The 21938-nt window shown below is 36.8% G+C and overlaps 1 protein-coding gene and 1 pseudogene across 1 annotated transcript in view; one reads left to right on the top strand and one right to left on the bottom strand.

Annotated features, from left to right (window-relative positions):
- Window positions 1-14315, top strand: part of PTCHD3 (patched domain containing 3) — a 30699-nt gene extending 16384 nt beyond the window's left edge. Inside the window, exons 4-6 of the mRNA XM_036313089.1 lie at window positions 2064-2185; window positions 9580-9725; window positions 12811-14315. Of these exons, the coding sequence (XP_036168982.1) occupies window positions 2064-2185; window positions 9580-9725; window positions 12811-14315 (1773 nt within the window). The remainder of the gene's footprint in view (window positions 1-2063; window positions 2186-9579; window positions 9726-12810) is intronic.
- A 2462-nt stretch (window positions 14316-16777) lies between these two features.
- Window positions 16778-17939, bottom strand: LOC118658428 (annotated as a pseudogene).
- Window positions 17940-21938: the final 3999 nt, after the last annotated feature.

The raw sequence follows: 21938 nt of genomic DNA on the forward strand, positions 1-21938 counted from the left end.
GAAATATAACAACCTAATAAAAATTTAGAAAAAGCCACAATTTCTTTAGTTATAATTTCACAGTTTTATGTAAAATTTAGATTTTGTATTTTTTGGAAATTGTAAACTTTAGATTTTTGTAAGAAATTTTGGAGAACATGCTGGAGATTTGGGGAAAGAAGCAAACTATATTCTTTACTCTAAAATGATAATTCATGTATTTTGATCTTTTAAAGAATTTAAACATTTTATTTACCAATAAGCTAGAGTGCTTCAATAGTGTTTGTAACTCATTCGCAAATATTGTAATTAAGAGTTATTCATCCGAGTAATTTTTGTGGCAGGTGGTCACTTTCTAGACAACTGGAATTTGACGCAATTGCTAAGATGGTTCCCTCTTTGTTTTATGTGGCATACCTTCTAATCACATTATTTTCAATCGCATCATGCCCAGGTAAAATATTTTTATTTGTTGTCTTGTTTTTTATGCATGCTATGAAGTTGGCTGACTCTATCATTTAAAGAAAAATACAAAGCAAACAACAATATTTATGAACTTCTCCCTCTCCACTGGCTCAGATGAACTAATTATTTTTATCTTTATTGTTGAGAGTATTACAGATACACCCCTCTTTTCTTTTCCCCTTACTCCCCTCCATCCAGTTCCCACCCTGCACCTGCACCAGACCTTCACCACCCTATTGTCTGTATTCATGGGCAATGAAAACATTCATGTAAGTTCTTTGGTTAATCTCTTCCCGCCACCACTCTCCTACCCCATTCCCTCTGAGATTCATCAGTCTGTTCCATGTTTCCAAGCCTGTGGTTCTATTTTATTCATCAGTTTATTGTGATCATTATATTCCACATATAAGTGAGATCATGTGATATTTGTCTTTCTCTGACTGGCTTATTTTGCTTCAGCCAACCTCATAGCATGCTATTAAAAAAATGAAATGAAAGTATTTTACCCGTAGCATGATGCAATTGAAAATAATATGATTAGAAAATATGCCAAATAAAACAAAGGGATCACTGTTGTAGCAGTTGTCTCAAATTCCAGTTGTCTAAAACGTGATGTAAAGTAGACCACCTGCCACAAAAATGTGCTCAAATAACTTTTAATTCATACTTTTAGTTAATCTTTGCTGTTTCCAGGAGCCCCCTAAAATTTGTTTGAAGTTCACTGGAATAAAAAGCAACAAACAAAAAAACTTCAAACAAATGTTCCATAGTGTTACTGAAAAAAGATAACTAGCTCAGCATTTTTTTTCAAGTAAATTATATTATAGTGCCAGAAACATGGTAACTGTTCAGTAATTCTTGGGCTAGGAAACCTACTAATATTTCTGAATAGCCTGGTGAAAGTGAGTCACCCACTGGAAAAAGCCTTTGAATACCAGGCCTTTCTGAAAGGATATTTATGCAATTAAAATAGTAAAATATAACAACCTACTAAAATTTTAGAAAAAAGCCACACGTCCTTTAATTATTAATAACTAGAGGCCCGATGCATGAAATTTGTGCACCAGGAGAGGGAGGTCCCTCAGCCCAGTCTGCACCCTCTCACAGTCCGGGACCCCTTGCTTCTTACTGTCCACCTGCAGCAGAGGTGGAAGAGGCTCCCGCCACTGCCCCTGTGCTCACCAGCCGTGAGCCCAGCTTCTGGCTGAGCGGCACCCCTATGGGAGCGCACTGACCACCAGGGGGCAGCTCCTGCTTTGAGTGTCTGCCTCCTGGTGGTCAGTGCACATCATAGTGACCTGTTGTTCCTCTGTTTGGTCAATTTGCATATTAGGGTTTTATGTAGGATTTCACAGTTTTATGTAAAATTTAGATTTTGTATTTTCAGACATTTTAAACTTTGGATTTTTGTAAGAAACTTTAGAGAGCATGTCAGAGATTTAGGGGGGGGGGAAGCAAATCTATATTCTTTATTCTAAAATGATAATTCATGTATTTTGATCTTTTAATGAATTTGAACATTTTTTTCACCAATAGGCTAGAGTGTTTTAATAGTGTTTGTAACTCATTCACAAATATTATAACTAAGAGTTATTCATCTGAGTACATTTTTGTGGCAGGTGGTCTACTTTACATCACTTTCTAGACAACTGGAATTTGAGGCAACTTCTAAGACGGTGATCCCTTTGTTTTATGTGGCATACTTTCTAATCATATTATTTTCAATCGCATCATGCTACAGGTAAAATATTTTATTTGTTTTTGTAAACTATTTTTTTAAATTTATTGAGGTAAAACATATATATAGATAATATAAAATGTCATTTTAACCATTTTGAGTTTACAATTCAGTTTATTAATGATGTTCACACTGTTGTGCAATTGGTACAACTCTCTGTTCCCAAATATTTTCCATCACTCCGAACAGAAATGCTGTAATATTAAGCAATAACACCCCATTGCCTCCTCCCAGCCCTGGTAAACCTTCAATCTACTTTGTCTCTGTGAATTTGCCTATTCTACAGATTTCATATAAGTAAGATTATATAAAAGTTGTCCTTTCATGACTGGTTTACCTCACTTAGCACAATGTTTTCAGTGTTCATCTATATTGTAGCATGTATCAGAACTTCATTTATTTTTGTTGCTTAATAATATTCCATTGTATGTATACACCACATTTTATTTAGCCACTTGTCTTTTGATGGGCACTTGGGAATATTCCTCCCTTTTGGCTATTATGAATAATGCTGCAACGAACATTAGTATACAAATATCCATTTGAACCCCAGTTTTCAATTCTTTTTCATTATCTACCTAGAAGTAGAATTAGTGGTGTGTGATAATTCCAGGTTAAGTTCTTGAAGAACTGCTAAAGTGTTTTCCACAGAAAACACCCTTTTATATCCCACCAGCGACATCTACACTTCCTCACCAACCTTGTCATTTTCTGTTTTATGGATTATAGCCATTCAAGTAGATACAAAATATTATCTCATTGTGGTTTTGAGTCACAATTCCCTAATTACTAATGATAAGTATCTTTTGATGTGTTTATTGGCCATTTGTATATCTTCCTTGGAGAAATGTCTATTCAAAGCCTATACTCATTTTTTAATGGGGTCATTTGTCCTTCTGTTGTTGAGTCCTGTTATTGATGAATACTTTATATATTTTAGATATTAAACCCTTAACAGAAAGATATATGATTCTACCACTCTGTGAATTATCTCTTCACTTTCTTGATACTGTCCTCTAATGCCCAAAAGTTTTTAATTTTTATGAAGTTCAATATTTTTTCTTTTGCTACTGTGCTTTTGGTGCTATATCTAAGAATCCATTAGCAAGTCCAAGGTAATGCACATTTATCCTATGTTTTCTTCTAAGAGTTTATGGTTTTAGCTCTTATATTTAAGTTGTTGATCAATTTTAAATTATTTTTGTATATGGTGTGAAGTAAGTGTTCAACTCCTTTCTTGTACTTGTAGAAGAGCCATTTGATGAAGAAAAAATCAATTAGCTGTATATACATGGGTTTATTTGTGCCCTCTTAATTTTATTGCATTGGTCTATATGTCTTTCCATATGCCAATACCACACAATTTTGATTATTATAGCTTTGTTAAAAGTTTTTAAATCTGGAAATTTCAGTCCTCCAACCTTCTTCTTTTTCAAGATTATTTTGGATATCCAAGGCCCCTTAAAATTTCATATAAAATTTGAGGGCTGACTTTTCCATTTATGAATAGAAAAAATGGCCATTGGAATTTTAATAGAGATTATGTTGTATCTGTAATTGCTTTAGATGAGGTTGACATTTTAACAATATTAAATCTACCTCCCCATGAACTAAGGAAATATTTTCATTGATTTGGGTCTTCTTTAGTTTCTTTCACCAATGTTTTATAGTTTTCAGTGTGCAAGCCCTTTACCTCCTGGGTCAAATTTATTCCTAAGTATTGTTCTATTTTTTAAAAATATATTTTTATTGATTTAAGAGACGAAGGGAGAAGGAGAGAGAAATGGAAACATTAATGATGAGAGCGAATCATTGATTGACTGCCTCCTGCACACCCACCACTGGGGATCAAGACCTTAACCAGGCATGTGCCCTTAATCAGAATCAAACCTAGGACCCTTCAGTCCTCAGGTCAACGCTCTATCCACTGAGCCAAACCAGCTAGACCCTAAGTATTATTTTAGGCACTACTTAGATGGAACTGCTTTTGTAATTGGCTTTTGGGATTGTTGATTGCACATGGATAACAACAGAATTGATTTTTGTGTGATTTTGTATCCTGTAGCTTTGCTGAATTTGTTTGTTTACTCTAGCATTTTTTTATGGATTCTTTGGAATTTTCACATATAGAATCGTGTAATCTGGGGGAAAAGTTAGTTACTCTTTTTCGTTTTCAATTTGGATTCCTTTTATTTCTATTTTTTGTCTAATTGCTGGCTAACACCACAATGTTGAATATCATTGGTGACAATGGACATCCTTGTTTCTGGTCTTAGAGGGAAGCATTCAGTTTTTCACAATTCAGTATGATGTTAGTTGTACAAGAAGTCCTCTCTATTCCTTGGTTTTGGGTGTTGGATTTTGTCAAATGCCTTTTCTACATCTATTGAGATGATCATATGGTTTTTATTTTTTGTTGTATTAGTGTGGTGTATTACACTGATTTTTTTATGTTGAACTACTCTTGCATTCCTGGGATAAATCCCACTTGGTCTATAAGGTGTATAACCCTTTTAATATGCTATTGAATTGGCCTTGCTAGAATTGTGTTGAGGTCTTTTATGTCTATATTCATAAAGATATTGCTATGTAGTTTTCTTGTGATATCTTTGGATTAAATGTTCCAATCAAAATACATATGGTAGCTAAATGTATAAGAAAACAGATGCTGTGTATCAGAGACTCACTTCAAATTGAAAGACATACACAGATTGAAAGTAAAACAGTGGGAAAAGATATTTCAAGAAAATAGAAACAAAATAAAAAAAGCTTAGGTAGCAATACTTATATCAGACAAAATAGACTTTAAAACAAAGACTATAAAAAGAGACAAAGAAGGACCCAGCAATTCCATTTCTGGGTCCTCAAAACACTAAATCAAAAAGCACATGCATCCATATGTTCATTGAAGCATTACTTACAATAGCCAAAATATGGAAGCAACCTCAGGGCCTATCAATAGATGAATGTATAAAGAACAAGTAGTGCATCTATACAATGGAATATGACCCAACCATCTATATATATAAAAGCCTAATATGCTAAGTGTCAGACCATTCAACCGTTCGACCAGTTGCTATAACACGCACTGACCACCAAGAGGAAGACACTCTGACCGGTAGGTTAGCTTGCTGCTGGGGTCTGGCCAATTGGGACTGGGCAAGACAGGATAGACACACCCTGGAGTTCACCCACAGTCCCTCCCCGGCCCTAATCGTGCACCAGTGGAGTCCCTCGGCCTGGCCTGCATCCTCTCACAATCCAGGACCCCTGGGGGATGCCAGAGAACTGGTTTTGGCCTGATCCTCACAGGCCAGGCTGAGAGACCCCACTGGTGCATGAATTTGTGCACTGGGCCTCTAGTAAAAAATAATGAACCCTTTTTTTTTTTTTTAAAGATTTTTTTTTAATATATTTTATTGATTTTTTACAGAGAGGAAGGCAGAGAGATAGTCAGAAACATCGATGAGAGAGAAACATTGATCAGCTGCCTCCTGCACATCTCCTACTGGGGATGTGCCCGCAACCCAGGTACATGCCCTTGACCGGAATCGAACCGGGGACCTTTCAGTCTGCAGGCCGACGCTCTATCCACTGAGCCAAACCGGTTTCGGCAATAATGAACTCTTGACATCTGTAACAACGCGTATGGACATAGAAGATATTGCGCTGAGTGAAATAAGTCATACAGAGAAAGAAAAGACAAATGCCATATGATTTCACTTACATGTAGAATCTAAAAAAACAAAATAAACCAACAAGCAGAGCAGAATCAGACTCATAGATACAGAACATTTTGATGATTGACAGATAGGTGGGAGGTGAAGGGAGTGGGTGGAATAGGTGAATGAATTAAGAAGTATAAATTTATAGTTACAGTCTAGTCATGGGGATGTTAAGTACAGTATAGGGAATATAGTCAATAACATTGTAATAAGTATGTATGGTGTGAGATGAGTTTTAGATTTATTTTATTTTTTTTATTTTTTTATTTTATTGCTTAAAGTATTACAAAGGGTATTACATATGTGTCCCTTTTTTTTCCCCCGCCCTTGACAATCCCCTGGCCTCCCCTACCCCCCAATGTCTTATATCCATTGGTTATGCTTATATGCATGCATACAAGTCCTTCAGTTGATCTCTTACCCCCCTCCCTCCTGCCCCCCAACCCTCCCCGGCCTTCCCACTGCAGTTTGACAATCTGTTTGAGGCAGCTCTGCCTCTGTATCTATTATTGTTCATAAGTTTATAATGGTCTTTATTATCCATGAATGAGTGAGATCATGTGGTATTTTTCCTTCATTGACTGGCTTATTTCACTTAGCATAATGCTCTTCAGTTCCATCCATGCCATTGCAAATGGTAAGAGTTCCTTCTTTTTTACCGCAGCATAGTATTCCATCGTGTAGATGTAACACAGTTTTCTAATCCATTCATCTACTGATGGGTACTTAGGCTATTTCCAAATCTTAGCTATGGTGAATTGTGCTGCTATGAACATAGGGGTGCATATATCCTTTCTGATTGGTGTTTCTGGTTTCTTGGGATATATTCCTAGAAGAGGGATCACAGGGTCAAAGGGAGTTCCATTTTTAGTTTTTTGAGGAAACTCCATACTGTCTTCTATAATGGCTGCACCAGTCTGCATTCCCACCAGCAGTGCACAAGTGTTCCTTTTTCTCCACATCCTCTCCAGCACTTGTCGTTTGTTGATTTGTTGATGATAGCCAGTCTGACAGGTGTGAGATGGTACCTCATTATTGTTTTGATTTGCATCTCTCGGATGATTGGTGACTTTGAGCATGTTTTCATATGTCTCTTGGCTTTCTGAATGTCCTCTTTTGAAAGGTGTTTATTTAGATCCTTTGCCCATTTTTTGATTGGATTGTTTATCTTCCTTTTGTTAAGTTGTATGAGTTCCCTATAAATTTTGGAGATTAGGCCCTTATCAGATATGACATTGGCAAATATGTTTTCCCACGCAATGGGTTTTCTCGTTGTTTTGTTGATGGTTTCTTTTGCTGTGCAGAAGATTTTTATTTTGATGTAGTCCCATTTGTTCATTTTCTCTTTCATTTCAAGTGTTCTAGGAGCTGTATCAGTGAAGAAATTGCTTCGGCATATGTCTGAGATTTTATTGCCTTTGGATTCTTCTAGAATTTTTATGGTTTCCCATCCTACATTTAAGTCCTTTATCCATTTTGAGTTTATTTTTGTGTATGGTGTAAGTTGGTGGTATAGTTTCATTTTCTTGCATATATCTGTCCAATTTTCCCAACACCATTTATTGAAGAGACTATCTTGACTCCATTGTATGTTCTTGCCTCCTTTGTCAAATATTAATTGAGCATATTGGTTCGGGCCGATTTTTGGGCTCTCTATTCTATTCCATTGATCTATATGTCTGTTCTTGTGCCAGTACCAGGCAGTTTTGAGAACAGTGGCTTTGTAATACAGCTTGATATCTGGTATTGAGATCCCACCTACTTTGTTCTTTTTCAGGATCACTGCAGCTATTTGGGGTCTTTTTTTATTCCAGATGAATTTTTGGAGAGTTCGTTCTAGATCTGTGAAGTATGCCGTTGGTTTAATGGGAAGTGCGTTGAATTTATAGATTGCTTTGGGTAGTATGGACATTTTAATGATGTTGATTCTACCAATCCATGAACACGGTATGTTCTTCCATCTGTTTATGTCTTCCACTATCTCTTTTTTCAACGTCCTGTAGTTTTCTGAGTAGAGGTCTTTTACCTCTTTAGTTAAGTTTATTCCTAGGTAGCTTAATTTTTTTGGTGCAATGGTAAATGGGATTGTTTTTTTAGTCTCTCTTTCTGAAAGTTCACTATTGGTGTATAGAAATGCCTCAGATTTCTTGGGGTTAATTTTGAGTTCTAGATTTAATGGGTGATCACTTTGTAAGTTATATAAATGTCTAATCATTTGGGTTCTACACCTAAAATGAATATATTGTATGTCAAATATAACTTAAAAAGTTTTTAAATATAATAAAAAATAAAATACAGCCATGTTGTAGAATGTTTTTTAATATAAGAAATTTCAGCTATTTTAATGTGGTATTGCCAGAAGAAGGTCTTTAATCATATTCTTTCTGTTTTGGAATCAGTGGCTCTATTTCTATAGATCAGTGGTTCTCAACCTTCATAATGCCGCGACCCTTTAATACAGTTCCTCATGTTATGATGACCCCCAATTTCATTGTTACAAATTGAACATAATTAAAGCATAGTGATTAATCACAAAAACAACATGTAATTATATATGTGTTTTCCGATGGTCTTAGGAGACCCCTGTGAAAGGGTCGTTTGACCCCCAAAGGGATCGTGACACACAGGTTGAGAACCACTGCTATAGATGACATTTCTAGTTTTCAAACGTAAGTTCTCTCTTCTACTAAACATATCTAGAGGCAGGTATCAGTCATTTGTTTTGAAGCAGTTAACAACCAAGTAAAATATAAAACTAGAGATTGTTGTCAATATATTAAAATATGCTGTTGTGGTTGTTGGAGAGGTAAAGTATTGAATCCATACTTTAAAGTGCTGTGTATATCTCCCCATTTGTTTGTCCAACAACAAAAAAACAGACATTGGTTGTGTGATTCAAAAAAAAAATTTTTTTGCATTTAGTAGCAACTTTTCTACAGCCCACTTCACCAATAGATGACAATCATGAAAATGTTTTAGAAGGAGGCTTTGCATAATCTTTGTTAACCACAGTATATATTGACCTAGCTTTGAAATGCAGGAGTATTTAAGACCTGATACAGGTGAGGCTTGCCCTCCACTTCTGTTGTATTCCATCCACATCCCTTTGAAAAACAGAGTGAAATGAACCACCTGCAGTGTTTTGGTGTAACTTTATGGTTCTAAAATGCCAGCCAGTAGATGAGTGCTTATCTAACTATATAAGAATCACCCAGGGATCCTGGTCAGGTAGCTCAGTTGGTTAAGCATTGTCCCAGTACACCAAAGTTGCAGGTTCCATCCCTAGTCTGGGCACATACAAAATCTACCAATGACTGCATAATAAGTAGGTAGAGTAACAAATCCATCTCTCTCTCCCTCTCTCTCTCTCTCTCTCTCTCTCTCTCTCTCTCTCTCTCTCTCTCGCCCTCCCTCCCTCCTTTCCTCTCTCCTGCTACAATCAATAAATAAAAATCACCCAGGAAAGTTTGATAAAAGTAAAGATTTCCAACTTTTCTGCTTCCTTTTTTTTCCCCCTTGCATAGTGCCAGGAACTTAAATGTCTCCAGCAGACAGGTGTAGGAATTATTGCCCAAGAGGTTTCTAAATACATGTCTAAGTCAAGACTGTTATGAATTGATGGAATTTTAGTACCATCACGAATTCCATGATTTTTTCCCTCCAAATTTACAGGTGTGACTGTGTACGAAACAAAATGTTTGTTGCAGTTTTTGGAGTGATTTCTACTGCCTTCGCAGTGTTGAGCGGCTTTGGCCTGATGTTGTTCATTGGGGTGCCATTTGTGACCATAATTAAAAATGCACCATTTCTTGTTCTAGGTGAGTAAAACAAAATGTGAGACTACACACTGAGTATTTGGGGTTATAGGATACCTAAGAAAGGAGCTTATTTTATATTAAGCAAAATAATTATGTTTAAGTTGCTCTACAGATCCAAAATAAGGTGCCAGAAACAAGAAAATAACATTGAATTATGTATTTTTAGAGTTGAAAAAGCAAGCACCCCAAATGGAAGTACAAGGAACATGAACAGGCTGTACACACACATACACACCAAAAATTGAAAATATAAGAAAAAAAATATTTGATTTCTCCATTAATCAAGGGATTCAAATTGAACCAAGAGTGAGATACCTCGTTTTCTTATTAGATTAATAAAAATTAGTAAGATTGAAGTTTTGGGTAAAATTGTGTACAAATGAGCATGCATATTTTGCTGGGGGAAATTTTAAATTGGGACACACTTTCTTTTAGTGCAACTTTGCAACAAATAAAAAATACTTAAAAATTTAAAGGGGGCCCTGCCAGTGTGGCTCAGTTGTTGAGCATCAACCTGTGAACCAGGAGGTCATGGTTCGATTCCCAGTCAGGGCACATGCCTGGGTTACAGGCTCAATCCCCAGTAGGGGGTATGTAGGAGGCAGCTGATCAATGATTCTCTCTCATCATTGATATTTCTATGTCTTTCTCCTCCCTTGCTCTCTGAAATCAATAAAAATATATTTTAATAAATATTTTAGAAGAAATACCTTTGATCTATCAATTACACTGCTAGGAATTTGTCCTATTAATTGAACAATTGCTCGAAAAATAGAACATGTTCATTTTGGTGTGATTTAGAATAGGAAAATATTGAAAACAACCTAATCCCATATCATGATGGGATTGGTCAATTCAAATATAGCATATTAAAATTTTAAAATCATTTTCAGTCTTTAAAAAGAAGTAGACACATTAAATGCAAAATGAAATATTTCATGAAATATTAAATGAAAAAATACTGGTTATGAAATGAAATTTTGAAATAGAGTGGTACATTTGTATAGAGCAAATTCTGAATGGATAAACATCAAAATGTTAGCAGGAATTATCACAAGGATGGAATTACAGTCACTTAAATTTTTTGTTTGTATTTCTCTGTAATTTCAGAATTTATTGTAGAGTAAGCATGAGAAAACAAAGGTGTTTATATTTTGGAAAACAAGCAACTTGAAAGAAATAATATTTGGTTTCCTGGGGGAGATAGTGAATTAGCTATACACCGGAATTCAGCTTATTTATTCTAGCTCTTAAGTGCATACCTTTTTCCTATACACCCACATTTAATCTCTCAATCTTCCCCACAGCCATAAGTAAGTAAAGTGTATATAACTGACTTAATATAAACCATTTTTTGTATAGTCTGTGTGTACATAGGAGTGTTTGTGTGTGAGTGTGTTTGTGATTGCAGCAACTCAAAAACTGTATATGGACAATTTCTTAACAGTGTCCTATAAATAATAAAACTAGTTTGTTAGATTTGTCTTTTATATTTTTTTTTATTGATTTCAGAGAGGAAGGGAGAATGAGATAGAAACATCAATAATGAGAGAGAATCATTGATTGGCTGCCTCCTGCACACTCCCCATGGGGGATCAGGCCCGTAGCCCAGGCAAGTGCCCTGTCCCGGAATCAAACTGTGACCTCCTGTTTCAGAGGTCGACGCTCAACCACTGAGCCATGGTGGCTGGGCAAAAACCAGATTTTAGATATCTAATAAATATCAATGAGTTCATTCTTGGTTATTTTAATGTAGGTACTTCTACCTCGATTATACCCATAGAACATCTGAATTAGAGGCAGACTTGCAATCTCCATTGCAATCCATGCAATCCATAGAGATGATCCCCCCAAATTTAAATTAAGATCAGCATTTTACTTCCAAGTACTGACTGTATCATTGCTCTAGTAGAAAGCGTGAGGAAGTAAAATGTATCTGCAGCATGCTCATGCTTTCTTTCTAATCCCCTTTCTTCTTTATAGTCCTCCTTTCCCAGTCTTTAATGACAATTTCAAAGTCTCCTTTATTTCAAACCAATCATGAAATGTCAATGTAGAAAAGAACTAATCACCTAGTAGGCGTTAATATGTAAAGGATCCTTGATATTTATTTTGAGACATAATTCTGATATCAAGAGTACTTTCATTTTAATGAGAGAAGACCTTAAACTGGGCAAGTGAAGTTTGAATGATAGCATTCTGTCTATCAAAAACAGCCCAGCAGGAAAACTCTGTGTGTGTGTGTGTGTGTGTGTGTGTGTGTGTGTGTGTGTGTGTCTATAAACTATGTGGTGCCTCTCAAATGATACCACATTGATAGCTAGATGCTTACTGTAGAACAGGTAAGTCCAACTTATATTTTAAGCAACAGAATTATTGCTCATTGTGTTTGTGCATTAGTATGAAACGACTTATGAGAGAAAATGGTTTCTCAAGTAATCTAGCAAAATCAAAGATGCATTGCTAACCCTGCTTCCACTAACAACCAGTCAACCAGGTTTCCTGACTCATCATTGAAACTCCTTAAATGAAGATTAGGAGTAGAATATATCGTGCTATGTCCAAAGAATAGGAGTATGTACAAAGCACAGAGTTATTACAGAAGAAGGAGTGATGAATTCTGTTGTGGATTCAGAGGCAATGAGAGAAAGTAGCATCAAAGCACAGATTGGGCAAGGTAAATAAGACCTGAAAGAAATGGAAAAATAAGATGGTTTGAATTTATCTATTTGAATTTTTAAAATAAGTTTTCATTGACTTCAGAGAAAGAGGAAAGAAGAAGGGGGGGATATATATATATATATATATATATATAGAGAGAGAGAGAGAGAGAGAGAGAGAGAGAGAGAGAGAGAGAGAGAGACATAGAGAGACATATGTTAGAGCACATTGATCCATCACCTCCTGCACACCTCCTACTGGGGATCAGCCTGTAACCTAGGCATGTGCCCTGACAGGGAATCAAACCAGTGACCTGTAGGTGCACGGGATGACACTCAACCAACTAAGCCACATGGGCCAGGGTGATCTGTTTAATTTTTTAATAGAAATTAATATTTATGAAGATTGTTTCTTTTATTAACAGGTGTTGGGGTCGATGACATGTTTATTATGATTTCCGGCTGGCAGAAGACCAAACTCGTGAATAGCATAAGACATCGTTTGTCCAGGACCTATTTAAAAGTGGCAGTGTCCATTACAATCACCACTGTCACTAACATCCTGGCCTTCTATACAGGAATTATGACCTCCTTCAGATCTATACAGTACTTTTGCATCTATACAGGAACAACCCTGTTCTTTTGTTATTTGTATACCATCACCTGTTTTGGAGCAGTTATGGCCCTGGATGGTAAAAGAGAAGTAGCCTGTCTACGTTGGTTAAAAAAGCCAGATATGGCTGATAAGAAATGTTCTTCATTAAAAAGATGCTGCTGTCTCCCATTTGACTCTCTCCCAGATGAACTGGAAGCTGATATCCATCCAATGAATTTGTTCTTTAGAGACTATTTTGGTCCTTTTCTCACACGCACTAAGACCAAGTTTTTTGTAGTGCTTCTGTACATATCGTACCTCATAGGTAGTATATATGGATGTTTCCAAGTGCAGGAAGGTTTAGACCTTCGAAATTTGGCAAGTGACGATTCCTACATTACACCATATTTTGATGTAGAGGAAGAATATTTTCCACATTACGGTCCCAAGGTTATGGTTATTGTTACTGAAACTCTTGACTACTGGGATAAAGATGCTAGGCAAAAATTGGAAAAATGTCTGGCAGATTTTGAAAAAAATGGCTATGTAGATAAAGTTCTTACAGAGTTTTGGTTACGAGAATATGTGCAATATATGAAAGATAAAAAGCAAGATATAAATGATAAGAATACTTTTATGAAGAGTATTTCCAGTTTTTTGGTGGATTTTCCACATTTTAAGTATGATGTTAATATTTCATCATCACATGAAATCATTTCTTCCCGTGCCTTCATTCAAACCATGCATATTTCTACTTCAACCAATAAGAAGAAGATGTTAATCCAGTTCCGAGACTTGGCCAAAAATTGTGAAATTCCCCTAATGGTGTATAACCCAGCATTCATATATTTTGACCAGTATACTGCAATAATAGAAAACACTATTCGAAATGTCATTGTGGCATCAGCAGCTATGTTTGTTGTTTCCTTATTGTTAATTCCTCACCCACTGTGCTCCTTGTGGGTAACTTTTGCTATTGGTTCTGTTATTGTAGGAGTAACGGGTTTCATGGCATTCTGGAAGGTCAATCTTGATTCGATATCCATGATTAATCTTGTCATTTGTATAGGCTTTTCTTTTGATTTTTCTGCACACATTTCCTATGCATTTGTTTCCAGTTCTCAGCCCTCAGTAAATCTAAAAACAATTGAGGCATTGTATATGCTAGGCTACCCTATATTACAAAGTGCAATTTCAACAGTAATAGGGGTGTCTGTCTTATCTGCAGCCAAAGCATACATCTTCAGGACATTTTTTAAGATTATGTTTCTTGTTATGGTATTTGGGGCTGCTCATGGTCTAATTTTCATTCCAGTATTCTTAACCTTTATTTGAAGGTTTGTTTGAATATCCACTAGCAAATCAAAGACCAATTATAGAATTTCTGATTGCCCCAACTCAATCTGATAAAAATGCACTAGTAACAAAAGTCAACAAACTAAAAACAAAAACACATTTCCTTGAATTGAAAATCCCATTTTAATATGTTATTTAAAATATCCTGAGAAAAATTCATTAGTCTTTCATTAAAATATCTTTACTAAATTAGAAATTGTTGTCATTTTTATTATAATCTATGCACAATGACGTATAAAGTATAAATTTCCAGGGTTTTTTTTCCATTTATTCATCATTACAAGTTCATGCTTGGAATGCAAGTATTTTATATATTGTATCATAAATGGAATTTTTTTTTTAATCCTCACCCGAGGATATTTTTTCCGTTGACTTTTAGAGAGAGTGAAGGGTCGGGGAGAGACAGAGAGAGAGAGAAATACTGATGTGAAAGAGACACATCGATTGGTTGCCTCCCACATGTGCCCTGACTAGGACCAGGGATTGAGCCTGCAACCTAGGTATGTGCCCTTGATTGGAATGGAACCCGGGACCCCTCAGTCCACAGGCTGACATTCTATCCACTGAGCCAAACCAGCTGGGGCAATATTATTTTTATTGTACTTCCTATATGTATCATTATGTAAAAGTTTAATTTACTTATTCTCCAAGTCTGGGCTATTCTATGTGTTTTCTTAATGGTATTATAATGAACTGAAGTTTTTAAAGTTTTGAAATCCAATTTATCTTATGTTTTTGGTTAGTGTTTTCAGTGTCCTCTCTAAGAAATGTTTGTTTATTCCAAGATTAGAAAATATTCATCTGTCCAGCATAGGTAAAGGTGGTGCTCCACCTCCCCCCACAACCACATCAAAATTACAACTACACAACAACCATCATTCAGAATCTCCTGAAATCAAGCTGAATGGAAGTCCTACAACTATGAAATTAAAGAAGAAGCCACATCAAAACTGGTAGGAGGGGCAGAGACATGGAAGGGCTGGTCCCACTCCCACACGTGGTAGGTAATAACCTTGAGAGATATCTTGGCTGTGAAGGTCCCCCCTGAGGGTAAAGCCCCCCCTCCCCCAGCTCAGGTTTCAGTGCCACAGGGTTTCAGTGCCAGGAACAGAAGTCCCATAACTTGTGGCTGTAAAAACCAGCATGGACTGAAGCTGAGGGAGACTGCTGGAATCCCAGGCAGTTCCTCTTAAAGGGCCCACATATGGACTTATTTGGACTCAATCCCTCTGAGCTCCAGCTCAAAGGCAGCAGCTTAAAAGGCATGAGAGAGATATGGAAAGGAAGTGAATTGTTTGGCATTAGGGTGAAAGCTAGAGGGGCAGCCTTCTCCCAGACAGGAGTGCTTGTAGAGGCTATTTTTTCTGAGCCCTTTACCCTCAGAGCCAGCAGATGGGTGCCATGTCTGAGACTCTATTAATATGGCTCATACTGTTCGCAACCCGTCCCCCCCCCCCCGCCCCAGTTATTTTGAGACCCTGCCCCACCCAACTTTCAGGCCCACCCAAGCTATTTCCAGTGGCTTTATCATAGGAATACCCTGTCCTGGCTCAGGCTTCAGATTTTTCTAAAATCTCTCAGACAAGTAGTATCTGGCCTCAGCAAACCCCATACCTCTCATTAAGTGGTCCCAGGCCTGGCACTAGCAGCATCCAACCTTGGTTCACAGCTTGGCCTTGCCTGGGTACCTCTAAGCCCAGCACAAGAAGTAGCCATCCACAGACCACTTTGTAACTTATGCCTGGTGGCCCCAGGCAGAACACAGTGACTGATGTTGGCCTGCACCTTCTGGGAGGCCCCAGAGCCAGTACAACCAGTGGAAAACTTCAGACCATGTTGAAGCACCATCATTCAACCACCTCTGACACATTCAAGGGGTGGACTCAGTGGTGACCAGAGCCCTACTGCTTTGTGTGGCGGGCCCCTGCACAGCCGATCTTCCAAGATGGTCACAGGTAGGTGGTCAGTGATCAAAGCCAGTCCTTGATGGGCCAAGAGCAATCAAGACTCAATTACAACAGAAGGGTATACAGCCCACATGAGGGGCATACCTCAAATTCCCAGCTGGGGTGATCAGGGAGGCTATGCCACTGGACCCTAAAGGACATCTACTACATTAGGCCACGCTGCTAAGCCTAGGAGATGTAGCAGCTCTACCTCATACAGAGAAACAAAAAAAAAAGCAGAGAGGCAGCCAAAATGAGCAATAAATATTTTCTTAAAATTAAAACCAGCGCCAAAACTGGTTTGGCTCAGTGGATAGAGTGTCAGCCTGTGGACTGAAGGGTCCCAGGTTCGATTCCGGTCAAGGGCATGTACCTTGGTTGCGGGCACATCCCCAGTGGGAGGTGTGCAGGAGGCAGCTGGTCGGTGTTTCTCTCTCATCGATGTTTCTAACTCTCTATCCCTCTCCCTTCCTCTCTGTAAAAAATCAATAAAAATATATTTTTAAAAAAATTAAAACCAGCAAAAGACATCAAGAAAAATGTAAAAGAAATTTGAACCAATAATGCCAAACTCATACTAGCAATAGAAATACCAATAGCATCTGATTTAAGAGCTGTAATAGATACTTCCAATCCAACCAAACCAAAAAGAAAAGGTTGAAAAATATCCTATGCAAATGCAATAATTTTTTGGACTCCAATCTTATCTTTGGTCATTCCTCCAATGAAAGTCAACATTAGTGTGCATAATCCTCCAGCTCCGCGTGTACTGATGCTATTGCTGACTAAGATGGCAGAAACACACAAGCCCAAAATAAGGCATGCTCTCTTCATTGGAAGATTTGTCTGGTCTTCACTTGGAAAATATCAAAGAAAAATTCCCAAAAATGTTCCTAGTAGCACACCAATAATTACATTCTGAAAAGAAGTTAGGAGATTATGAAGTTTGCCACCCGTGGAGAAGATATGCTCATGAATGTACTAAATCCAGCAATAGCGACGATGTCATCCACACTGCTAGCAGCCATTAGTAAGGTTGGAATGCCTTTCTCAATGCCATATCCTTCTTCTTGCAAATGTAGCATGGAAGGGATAACAACATCAGGAGAGACAGCACCTACCACAAAACCTAAAAGAAATCCCCATTCCCAGGGAAAATTCATAAGGAAGTGGAAAATAACAGCAGTCGAACATGCCTCCATGAGGCATGGACCCATAGACAATCTTAAACAAACTCTCTTCAAACACTTCAAAGCCTGTGGATCGAGTCCAAGTCCAGCTTTTATTAGGAAAGGGTAAGGGCAGTATTTCTTAAAGTTGAAGACCACTTGTTACTAATATGGATGCACTCACTGATATATGGAGCATTCCTAATGGTAAAACCAGCCAATAACATCCCAAGAAGAGATGAACGTGGAGGCACTGAAGGTATTCTAATGACTTCCAAAAGTTTGCCCCCAATTAGGGAACAAAAAAAGACAATGAATAGTTCGAATAAATTTTCATCAGGGTAATGGTTAGGGCTTGAGATTGACCAGATTGCAAACCATAGAATAAAAATTAAAACATTTGTAATACAGTTATTCAATCGTCCTTGTAGAGGACAAGTACTTTTTGTCACTTGTGGTTTTGTTTCCTCTGTTTCTGAGAAGACCATTTCCTTATTTTCTTCATCTTCTCCAGTATTATCATCTTTGAGGATCTATAACTCCTTTAGATCTATAACTCTCCACCCTGGCGCCCAGCAACCACCGCACACTCCGCGTGAGGCCGGAAGGTAAAATACTCGCTGAAAGGTTACTTTAAATGGATTAAATACTCCTATCAAATTACATATGATAAATGAATTTATAAGAAAACAAGATTCTTACATATACGCTGTTTACAATAGACTCACTTCAGATTAAAAAACATACACTGACTGAAAGTAAAGGGATAGATATGAAAATGGAAACGGGGATAGCAATACTTATACTAGAAAAAATAGACTTTGAAATAAAGGCTATAATAAGAGACAAAGAATGACCCAGCAATTCCACTTTTGGGTGTTTTTCTAATAAAACCCAAGACACTAATTCAAAAAGACATAAGCATCCATATGTTCACTGCAACATTATTTACAATAACCAAGATATGAAAGCAACTTTAGTATCCATCAATGGATGAATAAAGAAGTGGTGAATATATACAATGGAATATGACTTAGCCATAAAAAAAGAATGAAATCTTGCATTTGCAATAACATGGACCTGGAGGGTACTATGTTAAGTGAAATAAATCATACAGAAGACAAATACCATATGATTTCTTTTGTATGCTGAATCTAAAAAAAAAACAAAAAAAAACACAAAACAACAAATGAGCAAACAAAGCAGAAACAAACTCATAAATTCAGAGGACATTTTGATAGTTTGCCAGATAAGAGGGATTTTAAGAGGATGGGTGAAAAGGAGGAAAGGATTAAGGAGTACAAATTGGTAGTTACAAAACAGTCATGGGGATGTAAAGTATAGCATAGAGAATACAGTCTATAATACTGTTGATAACTATGTATGGTATCAGCAGGTACTAAGTTTATTGGGGTGATCACTATGTTATAGAAATGTCTAATCACTGCATTGTACATCTGAAACTACAATATTATTGTATGTTAACTATAATTGAAAAACAAAAATTATTTTTTTAAAAAGTCTGTTGGAGGATAGTAAATTCTGTTTGTGTCTGTTTTAAACAGTTCCCTTCCTGATGGTCTGCCCTATGATTTTCAGATTTGCCTAGCCAATTCTGACAATTGTATAAACCAACTCTTTGCAATAAAGCTCTTAATGTATATTTCCTAGTGATTTCGTTTCTCTAGTTGAGGCATGACTAATATATATGTACATCTCAGTATAACTTATATATGTATATATTTCTGTAACTTACTTTTTTTTTTTTTAATATATTTTATTGATTTTTTACAGAGAGAAAGGGAGAGAGATAGAGAGTTAGAAACATCGATGAGAGAGAAACATTGATCAGCTGCCTCCTGCACATCTCCTACTGGGGATGTGCCCGCAACCCAGGTACATGCCCTTGACCGGAATCGAACCTGGGACCTTTCAGTCTCCAGGCCGATGCTCTATCCACTGAGCCAAACCGGTTTCGGCTGTAACTTACTTTTTTTCCCATCAGTGTGTCTTAGAGATGGCATTATATTTATCTGCTGAGTAATATAATATGGATATACTATGTTTCATATAATTGTCCTGCTATTAGTGAATATTTTAGGTTTTTTTTATATTAATTCAAATTTAAATTAGATTAGATTTATTTTTACTTGCTACTTTAAAAATTTGCTTTATTGACTTCCTGCATCCAGCATTGCAATAATAAAATCTAATATCAATCAGATTCTTTTTCCTTGGCAGATATTTTCTTCTCTGAAAACTTTTATGATATTATCCTTCTTTAATAATTTATAATAACACTAGAGGCCCAGTGCATGAAATTCTGCACAGGGGAAGAGGGCCTGCAACCTCCCTCAAACCTGTTCACATGCCTGCCTGATCACCCCTAACAGCTCACCTGCCTGCCTAATCACCCCTAACCACTTTGCCTACCTGCCTCATTGCTCCTAACTGCTCCCCTGCCTGCCTGATCATCCCTAACTGCTTGCCTGTCTGCCTGATTGCCTCTAACCGCCTCTACCTTGGCCTCTGCCGCAGTGTCTTCATCCGGAAGGACATCCAGAATGATGTCTGAAAGGTCTTCAGCTGTCCAATCTAATTAGCATATTCTTTTATTATTATAGATATCTATGGTTGTTTTTCATATTGCTCAATTTTCAGTAATCTTTTAAATCTGAAGAATTGGGTTTTGTTTATGTTTTTGAAAAATTCTCCTATCATTACTTTTGTTTGTTTTTTTCAGCCCTGCCTCTCTCTTTTTTCTCCTTGGAACTCCATTTCATGGATGCAAGACTTTCTGGGACTTTCCCTCTAGCCTTAACTTTTATTTCATTTTCCAACCCATGTAGTCTATTGCACTGCATTTAGGGTAAGTTAGTCAGTGTGATTTCCAGCTTATTAACATACTCTCTTCAATTGTGTCCATTCTATCATTCAGCCCACGTATTGAGTTTTATTTTAATAGTAGTATTTTTTATTTCTAAGATCTAAAATTGCTTTGTTGTAATTGCTGTTCTTTTTTATTTGTTATATCATTGAGAATATTAATTTTCATTTTTATTAAAGCCTCCTTTTATTTGCTCCATTAAGCATTTTTTCTCAGGTTTTAGGTTCTGTTGATGACTTTAGTACACCTGTTTTGTGATACTGGATTTCCTCACATATTTGGCAATTCTTGGTTTGGGTCCTGTATTTGAGGTTACTCTCCAAAGTTGAGGACTGGGAGCAAGATGTGTTACTGGTTGACATCATTTGCAAAGGGCACTGCCCTGTCTCTCCAGCTTACCTGTCCAACCTCACTTTTACAACCTGGAGCAAAGGCCTCTGCTGTCCTCTATTGGACAAATGGGGGAGAGGATCTTTGGGGAAGGAGGAGGGTCAGTTCACCTAGTATCCATCGTTTCAGAGCATTCAATTTTCACAGCATCTCTTTTCTGTGTTATTTCTGCTATGGCTTTTTCCTCAGCCAGTTCTATCTGCTTTCTGTCTCTTAAGGGCTTTATTAGAAGTATTTTTTCATCAATGATATCCTCTCTTGCTTTCCAGCACAATTATACATTTTAATTTTTTCCCTGTCATTCCTAGGGATTTTGAATAAAAGGGGAAATGGAAAAGTGTGATCTTTATTTTATTTCTGCACTGAATTATCATTAACTATTTTAGAGGTTTTAAACGGATTAGCTAATAACATGGGAGAAAAACACATTTATTTTAAATAATATAATTTGAAAATTAAAATAGTTGACCTGATAAATAATCTGGAAATTTTATAGTACCTTTTTGTTTATAGTATTATAATTATAGAACCTATTCCATTTTTTTGAATCAAACCTAACAGAATGTAATTCAATTTGCTGAAACTTAAAAAGGAAGGGATATCGGATGTCTTGTAATTATGGACAATGTAATTAAAGGAAGCTTTAAAGAAATGATTAAAATTTGTGGGATCAGAGACTAAAAGAAAAGCTAAGGAGGAATAATGTGTGTATTTATGAGTATGTGTTTACACACTTTTATTAGGATGCCTATTAAAGAGATATACAATTTCTGGAGAGGTGAATAAGTAAACAGAATCACCATCAGAGAGAATGGAGTATAAAATTTCAAAGCATTTATTGATAAATGAAATCGAGTTGGTGATTGTGAGAAGGGCAAATGTATTTCTGTTGTGATTTCTGTTCATAATAAAATGTGGATTCCAAGACTGTGCATACCTATTGGGCTTAAATTATTTATTTGAAAGTAATACCTGTATATTTTAGAATTTTTAAATATATTTTTATTGATTTCAGAGAGGAAGGGAGAGGGATAGAGAGAGAGAAACATGAATGACGAGAGAGAATCATTGATCGGCTGCCTCCGGCATGCCCCCTACTGGAGACTAAGCCCGCAACCCAGGCATGTGCCCTTGACTAGAATCAAACCTGGGCCCCTTCAGACCACAGGCTGATGCTCTATCCACTAAGCCAAACAGGCTATTCTAGAAT

The sequence above is a fragment of the Myotis myotis genome, unplaced genomic scaffold, assembly GCF_014108235.1.
Source record: "Myotis myotis isolate mMyoMyo1 unplaced genomic scaffold, mMyoMyo1.p scaffold_m19_p_1, whole genome shotgun sequence".
Taxonomy (NCBI): Eukaryota; Metazoa; Chordata; class Mammalia; order Chiroptera; family Vespertilionidae; genus Myotis; species Myotis myotis.